At 42.5% G+C, this 27,486-nt stretch overlaps 3 protein-coding genes across 3 annotated transcripts in view; 1 reads left to right on the top strand and 2 right to left on the bottom strand.

Moving 5' to 3' along the window:
* Positions 1-123: 123 nt before the first annotated feature.
* AP-2sigma (adaptor protein complex 2, sigma subunit) lies at positions 124-7,416 on the bottom strand. The gene is made up of 4 exons (XM_084582859.1): positions 7,284-7,416; positions 6,935-7,084; positions 3,450-3,623; positions 124-1,591 (listed from the first exon to the last, which is right to left on the bottom strand). Exons 1-4 carry the CDS (start codon positions 7,284-7,286, stop codon positions 1,490-1,492), a joined length of 429 nt encoding a protein of 142 aa, XP_084438985.1. The 5' UTR covers positions 7,287-7,416; the 3' UTR covers positions 124-1,489.
* Positions 7,410-25,607, top strand: Polr1C (RNA polymerase I and III subunit C). Its single transcript, XM_084582857.1, has 12 exons — positions 7,410-7,531; positions 7,622-7,732; positions 7,851-7,922; positions 8,205-8,312; positions 8,406-8,538; positions 12,454-12,570; positions 12,667-12,716; positions 12,875-12,940; positions 15,388-15,454; positions 18,237-18,359; positions 20,805-20,921; positions 23,402-25,607. Exons 2-12 carry the CDS (start codon positions 7,673-7,675, stop codon positions 23,521-23,523), a joined length of 1,035 nt encoding a protein of 344 aa, XP_084438983.1. The 5' UTR covers positions 7,410-7,531; positions 7,622-7,672; the 3' UTR covers positions 23,524-25,607.
* LOC146176602 (sperm-specific sodium:proton exchanger-like) overlaps positions 24,152-27,486 on the bottom strand; it is a 118,490-nt gene continuing 115,155 nt past the window's right edge. Inside the window, exon 25 of the mRNA XM_084582855.1 lies at positions 24,152-26,857. Within this exon, the coding sequence (XP_084438981.1) occupies positions 26,699-26,857 (159 nt within the window). The 3' untranslated portion in view covers positions 24,152-26,698. The remainder of the gene's footprint in view (positions 26,858-27,486) is intronic.

The following is a 27,486-nucleotide window of genomic DNA, read 5'->3' as shown; positions in this document are numbered from 1 at the left end:
ATCCACTGCAGAAAAGTGTGTACAGCAACAGTTGGCAGCGCCAAACACCGTGGAAGCTGCTCCATTCGTCCATTCAATAATGAAGCCGCATTTATTGTAATAGCACTAAATAAACAGAACGTACTCAGTAAGGATAGGCATTTTATGTACAGGTGTTATACAAATTACAACTTTACATAACACACCACAAGTACAGCCTCTCAGCCCCTCCCTCTACAAGCCATCAGTAAAACCATGCAAACTGGTCGGTGCTGCATGCTGTGGCCACAGGTGGTTGCTATATATCTTGGGTTGATGTAATGAGAGCCGCACAGCACACTACCTGCAACTCAAATACTTTGTGCAACGTGAATTGGGTGCAGTTAAGACAAAGCACACAAGCTATGGTCAGTAATAGGACTGTTGTGCAGCGGGTTAAAGTGTCAAAGAATGGAAATGCTCTCTGTACAACTGCCTTACTTTGTGGGTCATTGGAAACAAACTGAAAGCGAGTTTGACCGCCTAAGAAAAAGCAGTAGGAATCACTGACACGTTTTGAGTTGCACAAGATGTGCAATTTTTACACCAGTAACCTTGAGTGGCCAATTTTATACACATCTAAATAAATAAAAAAGAAAAGCATTTGACAAACCTTTTTTTGCCTTTAGAAGACCCTTGTATATGAGGCCCTTTGTGACAGTAATGAACTGTCTTAAACTTCCTTAGTAGCAAATTACATTGCAAAACTCTTAAAAAACTTCTCTACAAATTGCAGATAGTTTGCACACAAAAGAAAGAAGTTCGAAAGCAAGCTGGTTAAATAAAGATAACAAGACTGCCAATAAGAGTTCTTCCCCTTGTTAACCAAACAAGCCTCGAGTGGCTTAGCTATGTTTGGCATGGAGACTAACACACACTGATAAAGCACAACAGCTTTCAGGCCCTTGGCTGTTTTCAGAAAGTATGCAAGTCAAATGGGGATAATAGCCTTTGCAGTAAGCAGCACATCTGTGTGGCCATAATTCACACTGCCTTTTCATGATGGTACGGATAAGCACTTTCTGTAATCCAGTTCGAGAAAACTTTCCTTCAGAACCGAAGAGAAGGTCAAAATAGCGGGAAGCATGCATCGCACTTCAGAGCATTGGAGCTGGAAGGTGAGGAAAGAGGCACCTAGGTTCTGGGGAGTATTGCTGGTGCTACTGGCACAAGAACTCTGCAGTACTGCTAGAGAGTAAACGAGGAATAAAATAATATGCTTAAGGGCGTGCGGAGGACATTGTAGAATGAAAAGTGTACACGTGCGAAAAATGCCAAGGGTCTTCGTTCGCAGTGTGGACAAGCTGAAGCAGCGGTCAGGAATGTGGTTGTTCGTCGTCATCACATCACTACCCCCGACTCTCTCCCGGTTGAACCAGTCCATTCCTTCTTCTGCGTGCATGTCGGTGCGTGGCAAGGCGGGAGGAGAAGCGGCATTCTTTTTTTTATGAGCTCTTGATGGCCTGTCTGTTCACTCCAGTGAGTTGTAGACCAGGAGCTGCTTTAGGACCTTTGTCTGGCTCGTTTCCCGAATCTCGCCAGCGAGAAACATCTCATCCACGACGCTGTACACCTGGGGGAAAAAAAGAAGATTTTTTCTTTGCAGTTTAAGGGCCACGGGTTTAAGGCCACAGGTGAGTTTAAATGATTTGAATTACCCATTTTCTTTGTGTTGCAAAAGCAACACTACGCCAGCCAGCTCGGCTCATCGCGTACGCTCGTATGCCGTAGCCGCAAATGACAGGAGCTGCCAACATGGGTCTCTCATTTCACATGGGACGGTTACGTCAGAATCAGCCTGCCAGGACCCTGACATTCACGTTACCCCTACAGGGATGGAAGCAGGCTCTAGCATTTTGGAGCAGCGCAGGGAGCAGTGATAATGACATTTTTAAGCAGCTTTGGAGCAATAAAACAAGTTTTGGAGCACTTGAGTTATGTTTTGGAGCATGTTTCAGAGGTCAAATGCCTTGATTATTTGCAATTTTATACTATTCCTGACATACAACAACAACCAATTTGATTCCTTTTTATCCAAAGTTCAAATCACCAAAACATGTATAAAAGTCTAAAATAACTGCTGATCTGAGCAGGAGAAAAGGGGAATTATAAGTTAGGCAGCACAAGCTGCTCCCAAATCCATTCATCCATGACTCCATCTATGACTGGTTTGGTTTGGTGTACAGTAAAACCTTGTTACAAGAGACACTCAAGGGACCCGAAAAAGATGTCTCTAGTAACCAAAAATTCTTACCAACTCGTATGTGCGGCAGTTTAGATTCCTTTATCTAAATTCTGTTCCATAACAGCGTCCTTTCTTGTTGCAATATTTCAGGAACCAAGAAAGAGTGCCTCCTCTTGACTGGGAAGTCGAAATGTCCCCATTGTTTTAGCCACTGACATCACATTCCTGTGTGACTGAAATAACAGGGGCATTTTGATTTCCCACTGTAAATCCCAGTGGAAGTGAAAAGAATGAAAGAGATCCCATAGTGGGGGGCTACGGAGTAATTTCAGCCACCTGGGAGCGTTTAACATGTGCTGACAGAACAAACATAGGGCTGCCTCTCCTGTTAGGTTAAGTTTTGGGGAAAGGAAGGTGCAGTATACTTTTGGGTGGACACTATAGAATCATGGATGCCCACACTTAATTAGGTTAAGGTCACACTTCAAGGTCAAACTTGCGGCTATGGTGACCTTGGATTTATCTAGCATAGCTTTTGCTTCAGAAGACTGAAATTCCCAGCCGTCTTGAGGTCTGCATTGTGGACGCCACGACAGGTACAAGGTCCATCCTTCAGTTCATAGCCACATGTTAAGACTGCAAATCAATTTGACCTCTTATTGTGAAAGCATTAAATGTCTCATTTGCATAGAAGCCTCCGTCAGTGTCATATATATCACAAGCATGCCTCAGACAGATGACATGGCCAGACACTAAGTAGTGAGCCATTGCATGACTAGGCACTTTACAAAGTAACACAATGTAATGTAACATAATGCTTTCACATTCGCAACTTAAGTTCATCTTGGGTGTCTCTGCTGAAATACGATTCTGTGTCCGAAACTTCTGTAGGTAGCTACAACATTTCTGCCACCAAATCTGAGTGTAAACCAGCGGGTTATGAACCAAGATGCACTGTTCAGCACCTGTACAACAGTCTGCTGCTTTCTGTGAAAGAGACCTTTGCACCAGTCACACATCCATGCAAAAAGAAATTAGGTTTTTTTTTTTTTTTTTGCAGTCTATAGTGCCCAACTTCCATAATGTACGCATTTAAGTCCACATGAACCCAAAGGGTCCAAAAGTATCCATGCGAGGTCGTGTATAATGGTGCCGCATAATTGAAATAATGGCTACAAGCAATCCAGCCAGACAGACGATTAGATACAGAAGGTAGTTGGCAGCACAAGTGATGCAACCTATTTACCTTGTAGAAGTTGAAGACGAGGTCCAGCTCACAAACGTTGTGGAAGTACTCGTTCAGCACTTCCACAAAATTGTGGATGGCCTCGAGGTAGGCCAGGTTGTTGTCGTGCACGTCGACACAGATGCAGAAGTAGAGGCCCGCATAGCGCCGGTACACTATCTTGAAGTTGCGGAACTGTGACAAGAGATCAACGAACGAGAGTGAAGAAACAAGGCATTACTGGGAATTACCCTACCGCTACCCCCCAAAGAACAAAATCGGGAGGAAGCAGTTTGTTGCATATAAATGCTAAAAAGTGCAAAAAACTACTACATGATTTTTTAAAATTCTTGTCACTTATGAACTAGAGCAGAGATCAAGTATTCATTCTAGTCCACTCAATAAAGCAAATATTTTTGACATTGACATAAATATGTAAGAAGATGCATATTCAATATGGCATCATAAATGTAATTTCTTGCATACAAAGTCAATAGTCTACACACAAAAAAGGTGAACATCATCAATCTACACATATGCACTGAACTGAGAATAAAAATCTTGAAAATGACAAAGTTAATTTTTAAAATATACACTTCGGGAGTTCCCACTTAGTTTTCTTCCGCAAAGTTATCTTAGGTCTGAATTGACTAGAGGGAAATAAAAAAATTAAGGCATTATCCTGACAAACACCACATTGAGATGAACTAACAATGGCAGTGAGTCTTGAATTTTCCAAGGGGTTGCTTAAAAATCAAATGTTGCTAACACTGCACTGTATTGATAAGCAATCCGTAATAGAGGCCTCCAGGCTAGTTTTGCCCACCAATCACATTTAAATATACACCAAAATCTCAGTACACAGGCACTTTGAATTTGAATACAGAATTTGGTTTGGTTTATGGGGTTTAACATCTAAAAGTAACTCAGGCTATGAGGAACGCCACAGCAGAGGCATCCGGACAATTTTGAACACACAGGGTTCTTGAACAAGCACTGACATCGCACAATACACTGGCACCTTTCGAATGGCCTCCAAAGAAACACGGTCACCGAGGCTAGAATCGAACCCAAGCCATCAGCTATTTCTGCATTTCACTCCTGCTGAAATGCAGCTGATGAAGCTTTATAAAGCCACTAACACGTTCTCAGCAGCTGAAGGTGATTTTTGTGTTATATACTGTTGCTTGCTATTCAAAGTATTAGTAGTCACTTTTGGCTCCAAAGTTAGTTTTTCTGTTTACGGTTTTGTTTACGAGGTTTAACGTACAAAAGGAACTTGGGGATGCCATAGCTAAGACGGGTGTCCCTTGTGTGTCGTGCTCTTTCTGTCTATGTGTTTTTTACCACTAAAAATGATTCCAAGATATCTGGACCACCTATGGTTCTCTTTAGATAAAATGAGAATACACACAGAAATGCTTTCACAGAGCACACGTCGTTTATTTCGTTGATAAATGCAGTATTTAAAATGAAAAGCTGAATTAAATGGCAGTAAAACAAAGTAAAATTAAGATGCTGACTGTTGTCGAAGGAGGATGCAACCAGGTTTCAAGAACTAATATCCACTAGCGGCAATATTGAATGGTTCCGGTACCTTGAAATTATCTCTTTTCCCTCCTGAAAATATGCATTTCTGCTCAGCTTTATGCCCCACCGCGGTGGTGCAGTGGTAAGACGCCCTACTACTGTACTGGAGTACAGTCGTGAGCAGCCTTGTCTAGAGTGCGCCGATGGGACTCTGCGAAGCAAGTCAGCGACATCTAGCGTTAAGCTCTGGGTTTGAGCTATGAGTCCTATGCGCATGCGCGGCAAACCAGAAGGATGCCTGCTCATCACTTCCTTATCCAGCACTGCCTTACGAGTACCTTTCTTGCCGCTAGGGTTGCATTGCCTGCATTTGTGATAGGGTGCCTCGATTCGCGCCTGCTCATCGCATCGAGGCACCCTAATTTGTGAGGTTGTGATGGTCGCCAGAGCGTCGCGATGACGCAGTGTTTCTAGAGTGCAACGAGACGACCAGGCAAGCAAGCACAACTGATAGGGAATTAATGCGCGTTCCTGCATACGCACCACTCATCGCCCCTGTACTCTATCGTGGAGGAATTCAAGTTCCTATATCTGTAAAGATGCCAAATGCTGTGTCCCTTATAGCTTATAACCCGGCCCAAAAACACGCCATAAAAAGAGACGCCTGCAACTCGTGGTGCGTGGTCGTAACCTTATACGAACAGGACAAAAACAGACACCAAACAACCAACTAGGCCCGATTCTCGCACTATTTGCTATGGTGTTTGAAACGCGCAATCATCCGCTATCACTCGCAACTGCTTTTGAACCGAGCGATCACCCGATATCACATTGCACTTGCCTAGCCGCTTCGTGATTCGTACGAAACGCGTTGGTTTGCAGGCCGCTGTTACATATTAAGCGCGTACCTGGCGGCATGAAGCGCTATCACTGAATGAAAATGAGGCCGGGAACCCACGACCAAGCACTGCTTTATTTTGGCCGCGCATGCGCATGGGACGCATAACTCAAACCCAGAGCCTAACGTTAGATGGCGTTGATTTGCTCCGCGGAGCACTGTCGGCGCGCTCTAGACAAGGCTGCTCACGACTGTACCTGGGTTCAATCCAGACAGCTGGCGACTGCGTTTCGATGGAGGTGAAACGAAGTAGCGTCCATGTGCTGTGCGATGTCAGTGCACGTTTTTCCAGTTTTTCCAACTATTTATTACCTCTGGTTGTGTGCTCCATTACTTAATATCTTCCATCAAAGAATTTTAGGAATCATGAATAAATAAAATTAATATTACGTATCTTGTTGTATTCAATTAATATTAGCAAATACATTATATGTGAATACCAAGTTTACTGACATACGTTGAACCATTATGCTGAATAAAGTCAGGCTCTTACATTCTTTGCTAGTCGTTGATGAGTGCAGTGCTGAGAAAGTTTAAGTGTAAGCTTTTGATCATAATGAAGGTTTGCGCAGGCAGACCAATATAATATACAAAACTTAAAACACATATTTGCTGTTATACTAATGAAATTCTTGTTACTCTAAAACTTGCGCATGTTGTTCACTGATTTCCTGAATATTACAAGGCAGAACTTTGGTGGTTTCCACGCATATATGTGCAACACTCGAAATGGTAAATCATACTATATGGTTCAAGAAATCCATGGGTGCTGGCACAATCAGGTGCAAAAAAAAAAAAAAAAAAAAGTTTAATACACAGTTTTGCTCATTGCTGAGAGACTAAAGACAACGTCAAAAAAGTGATTATAGTGCGGAGGCTACGTTCCCCAGTGAATAAAAAAAATTGCAACGTAGTACAAAACCAGCCGTCCCAATCGATCAAAAACAAACATTTTCACCATCCCTATCACTTCGCCTAGTTAAATTAGAGCGAAGTTCGCACACCAACGTCGGTAACAAGTGCACTGAGGCCACATCATTGCCTTTAAGGTCAAGAGCAGAGTTCAGGAAACACCTACCTCGACGAAATTGGTGTGCTTGGCATCTCTGACCGTGACTACAGCGTGAACTTCTTCGATGAGCTTCTGTTTCTCGTCGTCATCAAAGTTCATGTACCACTTGGCTAACCTCGTCTTGCCGGCCCGGTTTTGAATCAAGATGAAGCGTATCTGGAAAGGGGAAAGTCAAAGAGCAGCGAAAAAGAAACGAAATTATTGTTGCTTCAAATCAGCAGGTGACATAACCACTGTCGCCGAAAGTGAAACATGGTACAGGAGCACCGCGTATGGTGGGATACCAGGCAAGGTAATGCGCTATGCAATGGTAGCGACACAGGTGAACTGGAATGTAACAAAACAGGCTACTCACCATATTTCCTGAGTAATCAAAAATTTGCCTACCGGCTACCGCACCAGACCGACTACTCCGCCTCCCTTCTTGCTAGCCACCCCAACCGGAAGTACAAAACGCCGACTGAACTGCGGAAGTTGAACAGATGACGCGCATTGGCATTTCATTCACTCGCACTCATATGTCTAGGGGCTTCAATGACAGGCATCAGGCATTTTCTGCTGTTATCTCTCCACCCATCTGCTAGCTTTTCATGCTTTCCGGCGGTAAGCGACGCGTTCTGCTATGCACACGTGCTTGCGAGCGCTTGTGAGCGTTGGCTTTTAATATTTCTGCTTTTTGGTGTGTTGATTCAGTATTAGGGCATTACACGATAGAAGCTTATTCAGTACTGCTCAAACCGGACCATGGCGCACGTTGAAAGAATGCGAACTCACATTCATCTTCGTGAACACGACCTGCTTCATGTGAGCGACTGCATGCGCATCTTGCCTTATTTTAGATGCATACTGTTTGTCAACTTTTATACACTGCTGCAAGCCTAATAGTTGTATTTTGTGTCACATCTTTCAAACGTCACCACAGACCGAAACTTCAGATCACTGCGGTGCGAGGCCGGGCGTCGATGACAGCTGGAGTATCCGAAAGTTCGCCAAAGTGAGATTCCGCTATTTACTTGCTGTTGCTGTTGTTGTTGTTCATTGAGTCCTCAGCCAGAAACGGTTTAAAAGTAATGTGACTGGAATAACGGCAGGGACAGATTTGGGCATTCTCAAACAGAATCAACGTCTTGTCTGGTTATTTCCATTTTGTTATTGTTTCTCGTGCGAGGATTGAAACTGCGACTTCCTTGTTAATGAAAACAAGTGACAAGCGTTCCATGTAGATGCGTTAATAGCTTTTTTTTTTTTTTTTTTTTTTTTTTTTTATTGCGTTCAGAACTTCAAAGTTGGAATTGTTTCTCTGGATGATACGACCATGGAGTTCGATATGATCGGCCTCAATCCCGCCATCGCTAATGCCATTCGTAGGATACTGCTCGCAGAGGTATGTAGCCACGGTATTTTCTTTTGCTTCTCGCCATAGTCAAGGGATTTGTTGCATTTTTCAAACGAAACCTTTGGGCTCGTTATCTTGCAGGTACCGACGATGGCACCCGACAAGGTTTACCTGTACAACAACACAAGCATCGTTCAGGATGAAGTCCTCGCACACCGCATCGGCCTCGTGCCTTTCAACATTGACCCAAGGATGTTTGAGTACAGGGAAAGCGGTGCGTGGAAACAATTTTGAAATTAACCAGGATGTGTGTCATATAATAATAATAATAATAACATGGGCAAGCTGCAAATGACCCTCAAAAGGAAGCCCTTCCGTAAACAGTCTGCATCGGCTGTGTGAACTTTTTTGTTTCTAATGGCAAGAGGTCTGTTTCTCACTTCCCACTAGAGAAGAAAAAGTTCAAAGAGGCTTCATGTGAGAGCAGTCTGAAACAGCGTGTCCACTGCGCCCCGTAAATAGTGTGTCACAGTAGTTGCGCGTTGGCTGGCTCGCCAGAATACCTCGAAATGTGCACTGAAGTGCTGTGCAGTAACCATTAAATCATTGATGAGGCTGTGCTTTTTTTTGCAGATTTCACTGAAAGTCGTGCTCGGCTGATTAATGACAAAGCATGGTAGTGCACCAAAGTCAAGTCATATTTAGGTTAGCCTGGTAAATTGGGAGCTAATTTTTTTTAAGTGAAAGTTTGTTGAAAAAAAAAAAAAAAAACTGGCAAAAGCACCTAAGGCAGCTTATATACAGTGGCTAGAGGCTTACGTAGGTGTGCTGGACAGCAATGCTCAAAGTGTAGTTTCAGGCACCTCCACTAAAAAATGGTGCTGCTGTTCTCCACCCAGTGCTTGGGTGCAGGTCAGTTGCTACTCTTCAATGCATCAGACTTATTGCTCACCTCAATTTAGGCTCATGCGTTAGTTATTGTGTGAACTATTACTAAGCACGACATTAAAAGTAGATATTGACATTCTGCCAATAAAAGTGTTAAGTGCAAGACAGTAGCTGTTTTATTTTCATTTTTTTTTTGTCAGGCCTAGCACCGTGCAGTTCAGTACAGGTAAACTGTTTAATAGCAAACACTAAGAAAAGAATATGTATAACTGACTTAAATATGTAGCGTAAGAAACCTAATTTTACTATGCTTTTGTGCATTGGTATTATGAATAGTTTAGAAACTGCGAGTTGCCCTTGGCCGGGCGGGCACAAAGGTACCACACTTCGTTTTGTATGTGCGAATGCCACTTCAAGGCGCAATTTATGGAACAGTACTACACATTTGTCACATAAGGCAATGCTTTCCACCTCTCCAAATCATTTTCAGTGCAGCATGTGGTGTAGTGTTAAAGTCAAGGTCTTAGTGCCAGTGTTTCTTGGCGCTAGCAGCCACTTAAAAACGGCAAACTTCTTATTTTCACCTGACACTTTGAATAGCTTAACAGTCACTCGCACCTTGAGGGGAGTAAACATGCATGAATTTGCCTGACTTCTCTCAAATTTGTACAAGACCAGCTTACCAACACATCAGCAAGCTTTAATCAATTGCCAGCGTTCATTCTATTCATGGTCAACAGTCTTTTTTCTGCAAAAAAAGAAAAAAGAAAGGATTAATTGTGGTGAAATTGTGAGGGAAAAAGCATATCGCTGAGCATATGCATAGCATATTCGTGCTTGAATGCAGGCATAGGCCATGTTTTTCATTTCACTAAAAGTGCTTGAAACCGCTCCTGTGTCCGCAGTTTACTTTACGTTGCGCATCTACTTAATCGCTGCAATAACATAGTTTTTAACATAAATTCTTACTCTATTTGTGGATCATCTGCAAATCAGGAAATCAGATGATGTTGCGCATATTTCATGAAAAAACAAAAAAGTCTAGAAGCAGTTGTCGTAATAGCATTTGAATCTGTGCTCAAGCAACTGCAGTGCGCTCATTAGAAAAGATGCTGTGCTTACCACGGCTGAGCTGAACGATGTATATATGCCATCCCGCTGTTATATACACGCCTTTAGAATGTTTTTGATGATCTGCTTATGTGCAACATGATCACACGCACATAAAAATCACTCAACTGACTCGGCTTCGTTCAGGAACATCGAAGACCGCAGTAAGCAGGTGTAAACTGATATTTCGCTGGTAGTGCTACAGCCGTGCCATGAAAAAAGCGCATGCGCTTCTCCCATCAGTCAACACGACGTGAGAATGCAAAAATACCTATTATGTTACCCAGAAAAGGGCTGAGTCGTACTACATTGTATAATGACTGTGAGTCATGACTATAGTAATGTTCGTACAGACTCGACATCTTACAGTATACAATAGAACTTCTTCATAGAAAAGTCACTGGGACCAGTAGAAATCTTTACTATATCAGGGTCTTTACATCAGTTGTTGTGATGGCTTTGTCTTGAAGATATAGTCTGGTAATTAAATCACTACTTACTGAGCACACCTTGTTGCTTAAAGAAAAAACAAACTCTGAAATGCCTTTCATCTTTTTAATCTCTTTGTGCTATTTTTTTTTTTTTTAGTGATCAAATTTTTTGTTTACACTTGTGGAAGTACCTCTTAAGCATGAGGGCAACATGGCTACGAATACGACCGAGTTTGATTTCATGTGAAAACTAGTCTTTCATGAACATGGCTTCATTTTTTTTTCACTGTTTAGGTTTTTTAAAAGACAATAGATGATAAATGCATGTGGCAGTCAAGTGCTGCAAGACCGCACATGCTGCTTTCCACTGCTGCCTTGTGCTTCATGCTGCACAGTGCTGTGAATGGTCAGCCATTTCTTCCCCTTTCCCATTTCTCGCTGCACTTTTACTTCCCTTTACTTTCTAAACAAACCGTGCCGCCTCCTTTCCATGTGTAGACAGCTTTACTTTTTTTTTTTTTCCCACACATTGTATGCTTTCCTTCATGGCTCCAAGGCTTACGTAAAGCTGGCTTCTCTGGAATGCTACTAAGCCTGGTGGTAAAGCCATTTACGGGAACACTAGATGTTATTTTTTGTTTTCAAAAAAAGAAAAGAAAAAGCTTCGCCTTGCGATTATAGGCAGTGTGCGGGCTGCAAAGTCCTTTCGTGGGAATTAATCACTGCGGCCAGACGTTCTTTACTATAACAAATTTTTACGAAAAATATCTTTTCTATAAAGTGGGGAAAATGTATTGTCATCTATGGAAGATGAACTGGGACTTCAGCTTCACTTTACTATATCCGAATATTTACTATAGTGGGGTTCTACCGTACTATTTTGTAATGGGGGCCTAAGTCATGCTACAATGCATAATGACTATGAGTCACAATTGCTACCTCCTTCTCTATGTCAGTGGACGAACAGTTTGCTTCTCCTAAAGAAGAGCGTATAAAGGACAAACTCAGGAGAAAAGACAACATAACATAATGAACTCTTCTCTTCAGTTTGTCCTTTCTGTGGTCTTCTTTGCAAGTATGAATCACCAACTAGCCCAATACCATGTTTTATTAAAGTTTGCTTCAAATATGCCTGTTGTCACTATTTTGCCCACATAAAACGGCAGTCATCCATCAAGAATGCTGGCACTGTTATGACCAGCACCACCACACTTTTTTCTTTTAAGCCAATGATGAAGCTCTCTCCAGGACACCGATATACAACCATGGCTTATTTCAATTTTTTTTTTCCTCTGATATTGGGGTGGGGATGCTTACATCGTGAAAATAGGTACTCATCATCGTCATTGCTTGCCTTTGTTCTGAATGTCATGCATTGAGTGTGAAACTGTCATGGAATAAAGAATTTTTAGTAAGTGAAATGCTGCTTTTAGAAAACATTGAGATTCCAGTTACCATTCGTTACCCTTTGTTTAATTCAGTGTTCATTAGGAACTGCTGCATGACACTGGCCACTACTCACTGAGTTTAATGGCGATTAGTTTGATAGGAAGCTGCCATGTAACAGGCACAACACTTAAATCAAGTTAAAAAGCAAGTTCCGCAAGTTATGATAGACATTATTTGGTAACGCTTGCTGTAGATCAGGTTTACCATATATGCAATAGGTACGCATCTAGATGGACGATGACTTTCTTTAGAGGAAGAAGGATGCCTGAGTAAACAGAAGCATTGATCTTTTCTCACTTTATGCTCTGCAGGAAATGAAGGCTCTCCTGAGGACACTGTTGAGTTCGAACTCAAGGTCAAATGCACCAAAAATCCACATGCACCAAAAGACGCAACTGTTCCTGATGAACTTTACAAGGACCATGTTGGTAAGCCCTTGGCGTACTACCACTTTCATCATGTTTTTTATCAGGCATATTAGAGAGTGGTAATTCTTTCCATTTTGTTGATTTCGATATTTGCAGTTTACACGAAGCACCTTAAATGGATCCCACTTGGATCACAAGTCGAAATTGTGAGTGCCATCTGTTTAGAGTCCGGACTTCTAATTTGTAAGCTGTAAGCTTGAATTTTGTAGACACAAATTTGGAGCATTTAAAGCAAAATCAATGTTTGTCTTAATATGTAACTGCCAGGATTTTTTTTAGCAGCTTTTTCCAAAATATATTGCAGTTTGGGAACAAGCCTCCAAAGCCTGTTCATGACGACATCATCCTTGCAAAGCTCAGACCTGGCCAGGTAAGACATTTTTCCTATTATAGTGCCTCAAAGGGACACTAAAGAGAAATGGTAAGTCAGGTTACACTGATAGTTTAGTGCCATGTGATAGGTATGTGGTAGTTTTGCCAAAAACAATTCTTTTTTAACTCAGAAAATCGTGTAGAAGCGAAGTGCCCATGGCACCATCACAAGCGGATTCACGTTACTGCCACAAGGGACTTAAGTATGAGAGCTTGCTAGGAATGCTATCTCGCCATCTGAGGGGGCAACTGGTGTCAAAATAGGAAGACAGCAGAGTGGTGAGCATAGTCAAGAAAGCAAAGATGTCTCATTTAAAATTGTTAAACAGATGATGGAGAGAAAGATTACGCGCAAACAGAAGCACCGAATCCTTCAACATGAGGTCAGTGCGTGGGGCTCATTCGAAATCAAAAACTTTCAGCAGCGTTCACCCTCCACTGTGCTTGCTAGGCAGATGGTGAGGTGGTTTTACTGTCACTTTAGCCCTTCTTGCCGAACTTTGTGCAGGCTACAAGCGCAATGAAATTGCGAAACTTGCTTCTATTTTTTTGTTTAGTAGGCATTGATATAAAGATGCATGCATGCACGTTGTCAATCCATTTCATTTTGCATGGGTGCTTTGGATGTGTAAGCGTTTCAAGGCATTTATTTGTGATTTTCTCAGCGATACAGTCCCCTTTCTACGCTTTAAAAACACCAATAGTGTTCATGGGGAATCCTATCCCTCTTTCTTGGTTTGCCATTTCATTTCAGTGTCCCTTCAAATTTCATTATGCTGTAGAAGTTTAAGAAAATAATGTTAAGGGTCTTTTTCAACTGTGGGTTCTGTCAGTCTCAGATCAAGCTCTTTTTTTTATTTGCAAGCCCTGTTTCTAATTTCTGATCAGAATTTGTAAGGACTCTAAATAGATCTGGAGGTCTCACGTTCACCTTGTAACAGTCATTGGCAGTTGCTGAAGTTTGGTTACCTGGAATTCCTCTGTGTTTCTCTGTGGTACTGCACGTCATCTGTATTGGTTTCTAAATGTAGATAGTGTATTGTTTTCAATAGGTTTTTGCATTGGCTTAAAGTGCATTTATTAAAGAGAGCAGATTGACAGTCCTCAGAAAATGAATGGCATTTGAACTGAGCCACGATAGCTAATGTGAAGGTGCCTAGAACTTCCTGAAAGTTAGGGGCATGAAAAAAAAAGGCAAAATGAAGTCACTTGACTGGTAATCATTGAATAACATAGTAATGATATAAAAAAACGTACTAACTCATTTATGTTGAGTTCTGCTTAATAATTTCTTGAGGAAGTGTTGAAAAACATGCGTCGCAGACGGGCTAGATTCCAGCTTCTCTCACTTTGATATGCACAATGAATTCTTACGTTATCACGCAATAAATTACAATTCCTTTTGATATTTGGCTTCGTCTAAATGACATATTCCTTAAAAAACTATCAATAGTTCTTTTTTTGTCTGTGGAGCTCTCTGGATGGACTTTTGCCCGCACTGAGCACACTCAGTAGTGTGAGAGGGTGGGTGCGTTGAAGCAGTTATGCACGCGAGATCCTCGACGGCGCACCTGTGGCACATTTCGCTGCAGATGTGTTGCAGCTTATTTTTATTTTAATTGATATGAGGCATATTTATTAACACTCCCAAATAGTCTACTGTAGCTCTCTTGTGGTCGGGGTGGAGGAGACCTGGGAGGCCAGGTTGGGTCTGGCACGTAGGGTGCCGAATCTCCAGGACCGAGATAAGTAGAAATGAGGAATGGGCTGCAACTCCACCAGATGATTGCGTGGCGGCAAGCCATGTGAAGACAGAACATGGTGGGTGACGATGGCATGATTTAATAATGGCTGCAGGCCTAGCACGAGTGCTCCTGCATGGGCCGCTGCCCACTTCTTCGTCCTCCTTGTCCATAACAACGTAATTAGTATGTGGCCATTCTGTGGCTGTTGTGCAAAACTATTTCTATCCCTTTTGTGGACACCATATGTGGTGGCTTCATATGGTGTCCGCTTTTCTGAATGATTGGAAATGGTGATTATGCCTGGATTTTTGTTGTTTTTGGGACTGTGTGCCGAGCAGGTAGAAAGTGGTAACCGTGGCTGTAAGGATCACATTTCGGGCTCCACAGCACTTGTCTGAAAATGATAGATAAAACTTCCACAGCACTTGTCTGAAAATGATAGATAAAACTTTGCTGGTGTATGGGCTACTGTCGGTTACATCAATTGATTACTTATGTTGCAGCATGGAATGTCAGAGCATATTTTAAACCATCCTGCAATGGAGAATCTATTCAAGGGCACTTCTACGTATCTCTTATAGACAGGAAGTGGTCTGGAGATCGCCAAGTTCCTGGTGCTTCTTGTGGCTTAAGCATTGAATGTTTGCTTCTAAGGATAACGTGTCATTTTTGCATTCTTTCTGCCTGCATGCGTTCCCAGGAGATTGACTTGAAGCTACACTGCTTGAAAGGCACGGGCCAGGTTCATGCAAAGTTCTCGCCTGTAGGTAAGTTGCTGCACTTCCAAGTGAGCTGTTTTAGCTGGTTTTGTCTGTCCATCGCAACTACTTTGCAGTCCAGTGGGGAGTATGTATGAGGTGCCCAATCATTATGGGTACAGTTACGTGTACTTGCCTTGAGTGGTCAAGTTTCTTACATGTACAATCAGGGACAAAAGTTTCCGGGACGTGGATTCTAGGAAAATATTTCTTTCTTCGTTGCCTCACTTAATTGTCTTCTGATATTTTTTCTCTTAATGGGGTGTGCATCTCTGCTCGTGATTCTCTACACCAACCACACAAAACTAAATAGCTGTGCACTCGCGTCCTGGAAACTTTTGTCCCTGACAGTACATACCTTTCTTTTATGACCAGAATTGCTCGTCCATAATAAAGTATGTTTTCCCTTACCACTTGTCTTATTTCACCCCCTGAAGGTTGCTTCTAAATTCACCCCTTGGAAGTGGACAAATTTGGAGATAGTTCATGACAACTAACAAGTGCAAATAGAATGAGAAGGCTACAAGAGCATTTTCACAAAAAAACTATGCTTTGTCCATTGGCCTTCTTCATGTGTCAATTCGTTTGCAGTCTACTTCCTTGCTGTGGTATTTAGAATATTTTCCTAGTGTTTGCACAGCCCCATTCGTACAAGCCTCAGTGGACGTAAATGGCCTTTTATGCCCTTTATTCTTGATAATTTGTAATCTATACCTAGTTAATTAGTCCAGATGCTGTATTGGAGCACTCTGAAGCAGTATTCTGGGCTGACTTTGCTCTCTCGGTCTGCTTAGACTGCTATATACTGTGCATTTAAGAGGGTCGAGAGGTGAACTCAATATTTATGAGTGGCAGAGTGATACTGTCACAAATCCCCGCCTTTACGGTCAAAAGAGGCGCGGGATCCCCTTTACTGTTACCCACCATCCCTCTGTGAGGTTTGAGAACACATTTAAAAGTTAGCCCGGTCGACCCGTGAAGTATGTGTGTCGGTGTGTGATTGAGAAATAAGTTCAAATAGGTCACTTTCTTTTACAAACGATTGAAATATTTATAGATAGTTGTCCGAATTACACTGCATAATAATGGAGTACAATAAAAAAAATAAAACGCCACGACAAGATATTGATAAAATCTAGTTAAGTGACAAAAGGAAAACCCGACAATGAACAAAGCGCTGTGATAAAAAGAAGATTATAAAGATGACAAAGCAAGTATTCCAGATATAATAAACGTGGGCAAGGGTTAGGTAGAAAACACAGCGTAAAAATATTACTAAGTCAGGTAAAGGTTAACAAAAGCAAAAATAACGTTCGGTTGAACAACAGTCTGTGGCGAAATGGAATTCTCACGGCTTTCTTGTTTGTTGAGACGTCGAAGGCTGGGTTTTTCGGTAGCGTAGGCCGTAGAGATGAGGAGAACGATGCGTCGATCGCGGGCCCGATGAACTACAATACGCTTTCCCTGAGCGGCCGTGAGAGTGGCCCGGAAGACTGGATCTTCCCAGAGCGCACTGGCACGAGCATGCTGCTATATGCGTTTTTATGCTCTCGGTTGTCTACGCAGCGCCCGCGTGAAGGACGCGTGGTCGCTGCCCCATCGACTTGTCGAATCCTGCTTAGAGGAGCAGCGAGGTCTCGTGAGTTTTGCTCTATCTCTGAGGTAGACGGTCACGCAACTTCCGCTGTATAGGTGAGGCAGTTTGTGACAGATACTAAAATGTGCTAGTTATGCAAAGTGTGCACACTGCCTTGGTCAAGTCAACTGGCTTGTGGCCCAAAGCCTGGGCAGCTGAATGTGACAGTTGTCCTTGCTCTTCAACAGTTGCGAGTTTCAGGGGTGCCCAAAGTGTTCCTCTACATGGCCCAGCAAAAAAACACGGGCTTGGCTTCACGGGCTTGGCTTCTCGGCAAGATTGTGCATCAGGGCCCGTGTTTTGGAAGTATCCACTTAGATCCACTCTGATTGTTCGAGAGCCTGTGTGATCATAGATGAGCGGTCATTTTCTGTTATGTCACCTCAACTGGGACTGCACTGCATGAATAATTGTTGTGTAAATGTCAATATTGCTAAAGCTTCCACTATCAGTATTGAGGTTTATGTTAAAGTGTCTGAAGGAAATGATAAAGGTGGCTGTTTTTGACAAGAGGGCTTCTGCACAAGTGACACAGTCTGAGATGGAGCTTGCATTTGGCATTTTTTGTAGAGAACAAGTAGAATTTTAAACGACACCGAGAACATAATCCAAGTGTTACTCTAAGTAAAAATTTATTCTGCTGCCCTTTCGGGCCGTGTTGGTGTTTACCTGGCAGCAGAATACGTATTTATCCCGGAGGAAATTTCATCAAATAATTTTGCTGCATTTGATTCAAGTTCGGGACATCTGCGCTAGGAAAAGTTCCTTGATAACCACTTTGAAGTGATTAGGACTGCTGCCTAGCCTTTTTGATTTATGGCCAACAAAACAAGTAGTGCACTGCAGGTTAGTTGCGAAACTGGCGAGTGGTGGCAATGCCAGTGTTTAATGGTTTTGTCTTTTCTACCTTACGAAAGCTCCATTTTTAGTGAAAACAGATTTCTGTCGCTTGAATGCACTGGCCTACTGATACATGCCAACTTCACTCTGTCCTCCTAATCATGTCCATTTTTCTGCCTCCACTTAATGGATACTTCCAGAACACAGGCCCAGAAGCACAAAATTGTGTGCCATTGAGTCGTAAAGCAAGTTTGGAATGTTACAGTTTTTCTGTGATGATTGTCACATTTTCGTTTTTCCTTTCTTTGCCCACAGCAACGGCGTCGTACCGCCTTCTACCGGAGATCCGGCTTTTGAGGCCTGTGCTTGACGAACAGGCAGAGCGGCTTCAGACTTGCTTCTCCAGTGGGGTCATCGAACTGGATGAAACCCCAGACGGTCAGTTGTGTAGAGAGCGAGCAAATGGATACTTTAATGGCAACTGGAGATGTTTGCAGGGGATTCTAGTTGGCAGGCTATTCTGGATGAGATCGAAAAAGGCTAAACAAAATACTGTAAAACTGTTAGTCCGAATTTCTTGGGTCCAGCAAAACTGTCAGAGCCTGTTGAATGTTGAATTATCAGAAGGGCTCTAGAAACCATAATCTAGTGCCCTATAGTATCGACATACCTTTATTTCTTAAAAAAATACTGTAATCATTAGTTGCCTTGTGCGAGAAAAATTTTTGCATCCATTTTTATAGTCTAATATTTTATAATATTTATGAATATTATTTGTAGTTCTGCCAAATGGTGCAGTGTGCACGCACTCTAGAATGAACAAAAAATTCTTTTCTTGGACACCAAGGCCATAAGCAGCTTACCTTCCATGGAGCAGTTATGGCGCTCAACTACTGTGCCCAAGGATGCGGGATCGAATCCTGGCTTTGGTGGCTGCATTTCGATGGAGGCAAAATGCAAGGCACCCGTGTGTTGTGTGATGTCAGTGCACTTTAAAGAACCCCAGTGGGTCGAAATTTCCGGAGTCCTCCACTACGGCGTCTCTTGTAGCCTGAGTCGCTTTGGGACGTTAAAATCCCACAAAACAAACCAAACTTATTCCATTAACCATTATCCTATGGACACACAAACGCACACAAGGTAGATTAAAGTGAATGTAAGATTTTGATGATGCAAAGGACTCAGACAGTATCTTTTATTGGTCTGCAAAAACAAAGAAGGGAATAGCACAGTTTAGCACAGAATAAAGAAGCCCAGATGTCGTGCCTTTCGACTGATCATTACAGCTATGATCACATTGCCTCTGCGTTTATATATTGGATGCCAGCGCAACTTGTGCTGCACTTACTAGACGTTCAAGTTGCTCACTAACCGTCATTGCTGGCCCAACTCTGGTGGCCTGGGCACACTAAATCTTTGTCATCAAACCTTAATTAACCAAAGCGTGACCAAATTCTTGTGAATTTGCAACAGTTTCACACTGTAGGATACTATGTATGTTTGGTGGGACCGAGCAGGGTGTCCAAGTTATCTAGTTGTTGGAAATATTGGGATTCATTATAACGAGATTTTACTACATTTTGCTAGCCTGGGCGAGAATTATGAAACCTAATTCTCTTGACTAGGAAGCTCTGCCTGCATCTGATGCGTTATGATGTAAGTATTTTTATAATGGAGCAATCTGCATTGAATTAATGGACGTAATGAGAGTTATTCACTGAGATAAATAAAGCAGTTTTCATTAGCTGTAGGGAAACATTAGTTATAGGGATGCAACCATATTGCGTTTTTGGTTTGATTAAAATGAGGTCTGAACGCATTTGATTCCACATCCTAAAATTGAGCTTTGTAAACTGCTTACTACCCTGAATGAGAGGATGTGCTTCAAAGTGCGACAGAAGGTAGCTGCAAGTGAGACATTTGCTCTGTAGTGGTAAAGAAGAAATCTTGTTGCATATTTTTGTATGGTACAAGAAAGTGATAGCCATGCTTGTTTGTATATCGCCATTACTTTGGTGTACTCTGAATTTTGCTTCTTATATTGACCCTAACAAATTTGCTTTCTAACCTGCTCATTCACCTGCTGGAAAAATCGTTATATCTTTCACTACTGCACAGGCAGCGGCCATTTTGTTGTCAGAGTGAGTTTCTCTTGAGCCAGGCGCTGCAGTGTATACTCTACGGTTGCATTACATCGTTACTTATACTACTGCTGTTTTCCAAAGCTTCGTCCTCAGTGTTGAACTTCATCATCCGATCCATCCAGTTCGTTACTAATAGAATGCTCCTTGGTGTTCTTGAGCACTGTATGTCCACAGCGCTTGATCTTCATGCGATGATAAACCCTGTCCAGCAACAATCCCATCCCTTCATACTGCGCAGAAATGTCTCTCACCGATGAATAGTAAATACTACTGAACAGCGGTATGGGGTGAATAGTAACTTTCAGTCCTGTCAGGCCCATGTGTCACAGTGGCAGACGCTGAGCTGGTCAAACCGAAAGTACCGTCTTTCATTTGAAGTACACAAAAGTGGCAGTAGTGTTGTTTTTTTCACCCGCTGTTATTCCTACTTCAGTTGCAGACCAGGTAACAGTTGGAGTGCATAAAGACAGCGAAACAGTAAATATGCTGCAGTTTCTGGTGCGCTTTGTATGGTCTAATGCCTTCTTGTAGTTTTACGGCCATTGTTTCACTACTAAAACCAGAAAGGCTGCTGCTGGGAAGGAGAAACCTGGCAATAGGTCATTTACTGAGCAGATGAGTTCCACAGGGCCATACACATTCAGTAGTGTCACAAACGTCTTTCCAAATTTTAAAATTCAACGAAAAAGATTTGGTGTTCCTACTTCCTTAATCTCTCTGTCATGCTGCGCCACCACAGGTCACAAAGCAGCCAGGGTGGCCAATGCGAGGATCGACACTTGCAGCCGTAACGTGTTTAGGTTCGACGACCTCAAAGATGCCGTCGAGCTGACGCGGGTCAAAGACCACTTCATCTGTGAGTAGTTTTCCCTTTTTTTTTTATTCTTTCCGGCTATGACCCTTTCTGTTCGCACTCAATTTTTTTCTTGGTGCTACTTTAAAATATTCGTTGCACCCAGTTGCCATACTTTCAGCATTTCTTTGAAAGCATACAGCCATTCCAAGGCAGTAGGCAAGTGAAGAATGGTACTGTTGTCTGAAGTGGAAATTTGCACACTTCAAGCTCTATTACCCTTGCTTCCTTTCTGTGAATACTGCAAATGCAAAAGTAATTAAATTATGTCAGTTGAGTTTAGACGGGCCAAGTTGGCGCCTGTTTTTGAACTTGCTGTGCAGTTCGTATACCTTTTTATTTTGTTAGTAGCTCATTTCGCGGGAATTCGTTTGAGACATGGCCTAAAAGCCTGGCTATGTATATAGAAGGTGAATTCCTTATGTGCTGCATGTAGGTTCATGGCAACCATTGCATGAGGGAAAGGGGAGCTACTTCTTGTGTGAATTTCTTGCTAGATGGTTCATCCATCGAAGCTATGCCCGGAAACGTCAGCTTCATATATTTGACTTGCCTTGTGTTTAGTGGAGGGAGTGGAGTTGAGTGCAAAAACATGGCTGTGCCTCGATTCAGATGTATGCAGATTAATTCATGTAATTGTACATTCTAATTGAATTGATGCACAGAAAAAGATGCAAACACAGGATGCCTGTGTACTGTGCGATGTCGGTGCATGATAAAACGTCCTGAGTGGTTTAAGTCAATTTGGTGTCCTCCATATAACCTATGTCACTTTGAATCAACAGCAACATATTGCCACTCAAAAAGTGACCAAACCAAATACAGACTTTGCACTTTCAGGCATTCCTGTGTTGTATGAATTATTTAAGTGCCCGTTTGCCATTAGGTAACTGTTCAGCTCTGGAAGTGTTACACACTGTGACATACACTTAAACAATTTCGCTTCAGGAAATGAGCTAACGGAATGCCAGAAGAGGAAGGAAGTCAACAAACATGTCTTGTGTTTAACTGGCTGACGCTTGAGGTTTATTGGCCGTAATAAGATGTTGAAGGTGTTGTGGCTCAGCTGCTGTACTTCACCTTGCTGCCATCGTTTGTGGCAGAGCGGGCTGCAAATATTCACCAGAGAAACTTAAGACTGCTCGCATGGAAGAATGCGAAAACATTATAATGACTATGAGTCACCACTGTGTAATGTTTGTACATACTCTACACCTTGCAGTATGTCACTTGTAAAGTTCTGAGTGATTAAATGTTGCACAGTGTGTGTATGAATCATGATTATACATATCTTCTTACATATGTTGTGGAACCGTGCGCCGGCACAGTGATGTTGTCTGAATCTCGTACCATGGACACCAACACCACTGCCGCCAGTCTTTGTGCTGATGGGACTTGCGCATGCCTTTGTGGTTGAGGATAGTGTAAATGGACTGCCACAGGTGCCTGTTGGCAGGTGGCATTAGGGCGTTGCTTTTCGAGGGACATCGTGTTTCCCTCCTAGTGGGGCTTCTAATGCTTTGGATTGATTCGGTTGGTTCCGGCAGGTGGATGGTGACGTGCAGTTTTATGACAGCCTTTGTGCTAATGGGATATATAATGCCTTTGCATTAAAATACAGGGCAATAAGTGCCACTTGACACGAGCACGATGGCAGGATTGTCTACTGACCATTAGAGGGTGACCTTGCCTGCCTTGCCATGTGCAACAAGATTTATTTTTTTTTTGTGTGTGAAAATTAATTCTGTATACTATGAATAAACTCAAAGTGCTGTGCAATAAAGAGTAGTATACTTTGTTCACATTAAATGGTCTCTAGGCACAATACACTGGATGGTAATGTTCCCTCCCTTTTCTAAAAAAATCACAAAGTTGCAAGGGCTCCCCTTTCTGCCTCTACATTGAGGCTGGCATTTCCATAATGATTAGGCAACGTCAGGAAGTGAATTCTTCAGCTTGACATGCTTAAGTTTGTTTCCTTGCAATTCTTTATTTCACTGTCGCAAATGGTTTGGGAGGGGGGGTTATGTTGCCCCCCCCCCCCCTTGTATTCAGGTGAAATATTTTACGTGGGAAAACCATTTTGAATCATAGTACGTATTGATAAAAGAAATCCTCAAAATGCATGGTTCAGAGGGAACAGCTGTTTACTGGAGTGTGCCATAGTTTATCACTAATTTTGCAGTTTAGTCTTCATGCTTGCTGGCCATTCATGCCTATTCATTTGCTTATATGTATCTGCCAGTTACCTTCATGAAATGAAACGTGAAGAAGTCACTCATTCTTAAGACATTTGTTTAATTTGAAGAAAGACGCTGGTGATCAAAGTGAGCTATAGCTTTTTGAAAAACATTCATTGCTTTATCGCCAAAGCAAGCACTGTTTTACCCTTTGATGAGCGAATGATAGCTTTTGTCACTTGCGTTTTATGCAACATGGCATAGCGTAGCTAAAGTAGTCACTCTTTTTCTTCTATATTCCAGTTTCAGTGGAATCCACTGGCGCCTACGCACCAGATTTGCTCGTCACAGAGGCCGTCAAGGTTTTAATGGCCAAGTGTCAGATGTTCCTCGACGAGCTGGAAAACGTGCAAGTTCACGGCTGATCTTTTGGTAAAACAAATTGCAAGACTCAATTCATCCATTAGTAGCTACCATTTGTAATAAATGGGCTGCGATGCTGATACGGGTGTTTGTTTACATTTGGAAACATGGGAACATGGAAGCAGTAGGCTTAACGGTATGAATTCACAGAGGACCGAAAATTCAACTTGTGCAGAATCCAAATTTTAGAATAGAGTTTTTATATGCTTGGTTTTGATGAGAGCAAAGATTCGGTTCAACTAAACTGCAAGTCCGAACTAAGTTCTAATTAACTCATTTAATTAAACAGTATTTTTACATGTGTGTGTGTGTGTGAATATATGGTTGATGGCCTTTCATGCATTTAACAATGAAGTAATAAGGCTTAAAATCTTATTTTAAAGGTTTCGGTTAAGTTTCTTACTAGGCACGGTTGTATGGATAAAGTATCAAAGTTCTGCCCTCGTGATGGCAGCTGGACAAGAGAGCTAACCTTGCCATATTGTTCGCCAAACATAGAAAGCTCAAAGGGCGTTGAAATGAAGGGAGCATAGAAAGAGCCAACACTTACCAACACATTCAGATTTCAGAGTGCGCATGCCAAGATGAATGATGCATTCACAAAATTTCATGCACCAATGATGGTCAACATTTGTATAATATAGTTTAATAAGTACAACGAGTATCATTTCACATACTGCAGGCACAAATAACGCGAACAAGAAACAAGTAACAGAAATAGCAAGACGACCAAACTTAACAAGATATGTTACAAAGTGAAACAAGGACTTGAGAACAACAACCTTGAAGGGGCCCTGAGACACTCTTTCTGAGTGTGTTCAGTAAGACATTCAGCATGCAAAGCTCGTGGCATGACAGCTCACAAAGTGACCAGAAAGCTAGCATGTGCTTTTGTATGCTAGTGGCAACTCCTGACATAGTTACACTTTGCTTTTGACAAGTTAGGTGCATGAATAGTATAACTCTGCAGTTCAGCTGACTGGGCCTTAGAAGGGCCAGGGATGCGCTGGATATCTTTCAGCAGTTATTGCTTGCAGAGATACTTTCACTTTAATTTTGCACAACGTTTGGACATGCTACTGTGATGGCTGTTGTTGTATATGTCACTTTATTTCAGTTGCTGCATTGTTTCGAACACTGTGTAGCTGGTGTGTTTGATTGCGTGTGGGGATCCTGCGTTCACTCCTGAAAGTTACTGGAGCATGTTCCGAAGTTTCCATATACTCTGCAGTTTTTATGAGAGTAAAGTTCCAGTTAATGGGGCAGCTGTCTGACTTTCAGAACAAATTGTAGGACGTTGTTGTATTCTTTGATGCGTGCTTATAGGTTTGAAGACTAGCATTGTTGCTTTCGTGAGCTGTGCAGGGCTCGCAAGTTCAGCAGTAGGCCTTAGTGAAAAGCAGAAAGGGTAATGCGGAGGTACTCAAACTCCACTCATGATTTTTCTCCATTCATGATCTTTGAAACTAGTGTTGTTTTTTCACAGAACTTGGAAAGCGTCTTAGTGTTGTCAGGCATCTCTTTTTTTTCCCTTTTCATATTTGGAGGATGTTTGCCAGGGCCCCTTCAAGAGCATATGTGTGTGACCTCATTGGTGCTGTGTGCTGCTATGCCAAAGACCAGTCTAATATCTAGCTACATGTACAGTGTCTGTTCGGTAGAAACTATGCCGCCCAGGTCAGGCCTGTTGTAGAACCAGTGGAACCCTATACTCACTTTTAATTCACAAGTTTTACACGACCCTCATTGTGTGAACAAGCCGCATCTTTTTGTGGCTTCCTGATTGTCAGTACTTCTACTTCGTATGCTTTGACGTATTTCTCGAGTGTGCATGCTCGATGGGCACATGACAAAAGAAAAAGGTCATGCAGCTTTCGTCTTAAATATGCTTTGCTGATGTATAACATTGTCATTGTGAAGTGCTCTAGTGTTGGAGTTACTTGGCACATGCATCAGCTACAACTCTTGCAAGCAGCCATGTCTTGGGTAGCCACCGCAGTGCGCCATGCTGCAGCTTCATCCCACCCACTTTAACTAGCATGTTAGACCTGGGACACAAAATAAAATTTCTCTTACTCTGTGCTAAGCAGCTTGCCTGGTATTATTTTTGGCTGAGCAACACAAACATTTGTCAGCATTATGTGAACGAATGGTGCTGGAAATGTGCATCATTGTATATAATTTTATGTGAGGTATGTGTTCGAGGTTTCCACATTACAATCTTCTCAGAAAGTGTATCGAGACAAAGATGAGGCTGCCATGTCAAGCGTCTTGTATCCATGCCTTTGAGAGCAGACCAGTTGTCCACTGTGGTGTGGGAAGTTTGCGCATTACCCTGACTCTTCCCAATTGTTTTGCTTTAAAAAGCCTTGGGGAGGTGAGGGAGGAAATGAAAGGCAGGTAGATTAAGCTGGTGTAACGTCTGGTTGACTATTTCAACCTTTTGAAGGAGAAGGCTAGAGGGAATTGGAGAGGAAGGGGCAAATATAAAAATCAAGCACCTCTTGCCCAAAGGTCTCGGAAAGCAAGCAGCAATACATGCGCTTCCACCTAGCGGTGGACGGTTGAAGCTTTGCACCAAAGGAAATATCAATTCCAATTGTCATCGTACTTATCCTTGCTGAAAGGGATAACCATGATACTAGTTTGAAACGGATTTAGCTAAGACTGCCGAATACTACATGGCCAAACAGTTGGGAATGCACAGGAAGCAGCTTCTCAGCTTTGAGTTATGCTTTTGCGGGCTCCTTCCTACCTGACGATAAGTGGTCTGCAAGTCATCTTCCGACCATGACTAGGTCATAAGACTGTTCCAGTCACCAGCCATTCTGAGCAACTTGTTCATTCCGCATGTAGCCTCACTTTCGCCGTTCGTGCCGGCGATTTAGACATTGGTTGTCATCACTCTGGTCTGGCCACATACAGTCACAAATGGTGTAGTCGATGAACTGCACTGAATGCTCAGCAGGTGTTTGTATGCGACCACATGTAGTCTCTGCGTGTTGTCACCAGCTCCCTCTGGGCTCACCGCTGAGTATGTCGTCATGTGTGTTGCCTTTGGTGTAGCTGACACCCACAAGGCGACATGCCTCTTCATTTGCAGTGCTGAAACTCGACGATTGCGCCGCTTGGTCCACTTGCACTCATATAAGTCTCCAAGCATTGCCTCTCGGCTGCTCAAAAGTGGCTGAACACAATCTCGGGCACAGACTTCCTCGTCGAGCCGTTGCTTGGGTTGCTGTCCTTGTCAGCACTGCTTTCTTTGCTGGCACTGCTGTCTTTGCTCTTGGTGCTGCCTCTGCTCTGTGTCTCGGGTGTCTTGGAACCCAAGTTTTCCTACAGCAGAAGAAAGCACGGTGCGCAGGAAAGGAAAGTGGTCGGTAGCAAGGAGAGCACATACAGGAAGTTTCAGTTGACGTGGGCCATGTCAAACGAAACTCAGAAAGAAATAGCACGGAACGAACATGTTAGAAAACACGAATGAAGACATTCCTTTTCACCCTGACTTGCTTCTTGAAGAAAGTGCATTTGTTGACTTTCCGCATACTTTTATACTGTTAACAGTGCAGAAGTTCTAAGCAAGCTGTGATATTTTGAAAATGTTTGATTTCTCTAGAGTACACTACAACAAGCATATCTAACCTTGTGTTAGGCGCATTGTAGCCTCAGCGCTTTATTCACCATAAAACCCAACACAACAGATATGATCATTGCAGTTGCCAGTAGCTAACTTTCGCATAACCAATGCTTGCGAGCCTACTTGTTTGTCAGAAATAAGTAAAAGAGTATAGTGTTAATGATGGCTAACTAAATGCTTTTCACTTTGAAAAGAATCAGCTGTGTCATACTGTGTTTTTCTACTGGCCTGTTATTTTTGCTAACATTTGAATGCAGTCCTTTGCCTGTCAAGCTCTTTGATGGCTCTTGGAACAGAGAAATCTTTCTTTATTCATGCTCATTGCCCT

The sequence above is a fragment of the Amblyomma maculatum genome, chromosome 10 (assembly GCF_055883805.1).
Source record: "Amblyomma maculatum isolate TAMU_Amacu chromosome 10, ASM5588380v1, whole genome shotgun sequence".
NCBI lineage: Eukaryota > Metazoa > Arthropoda > Arachnida > Ixodida > Ixodidae > Amblyomma > Amblyomma maculatum.
This window is presented reverse-complemented; position numbering and strand designations above follow the sequence as displayed.

Coding starts and splice junctions, on each gene's coding strand:
- AP-2sigma (XM_084582859.1), bottom strand. Junction 3,624..6,934: donor AGCACACCAATTTCGTCGAG/GTAGGTGTTTCC, acceptor CTCTTGTCACAG/TTCCGCAACTTCAAGATAGT. Junction 1,592..3,449: donor TCGTCTTCAACTTCTACAAG/GTAAATAGGTTG, acceptor TTTTTCCCCCAG/GTGTACAGCGTCGTGGATGA.
- Polr1C (XM_084582857.1), top strand. CDS start 7,673: ATGGCGCACGTTGAAAGAATGCGAACTCACATTCATCTTCGTGAACAC. Junction 15,455..18,236: donor TGCAAAGTTCTCGCCTGTAG/GTAAGTTGCTGC, acceptor CTTTGCCCACAG/CAACGGCGTCGTACCGCCTT. Junction 20,922..23,401: donor GGTCAAAGACCACTTCATCT/GTGAGTAGTTTT, acceptor TCTATATTCCAG/TTTCAGTGGAATCCACTGGC.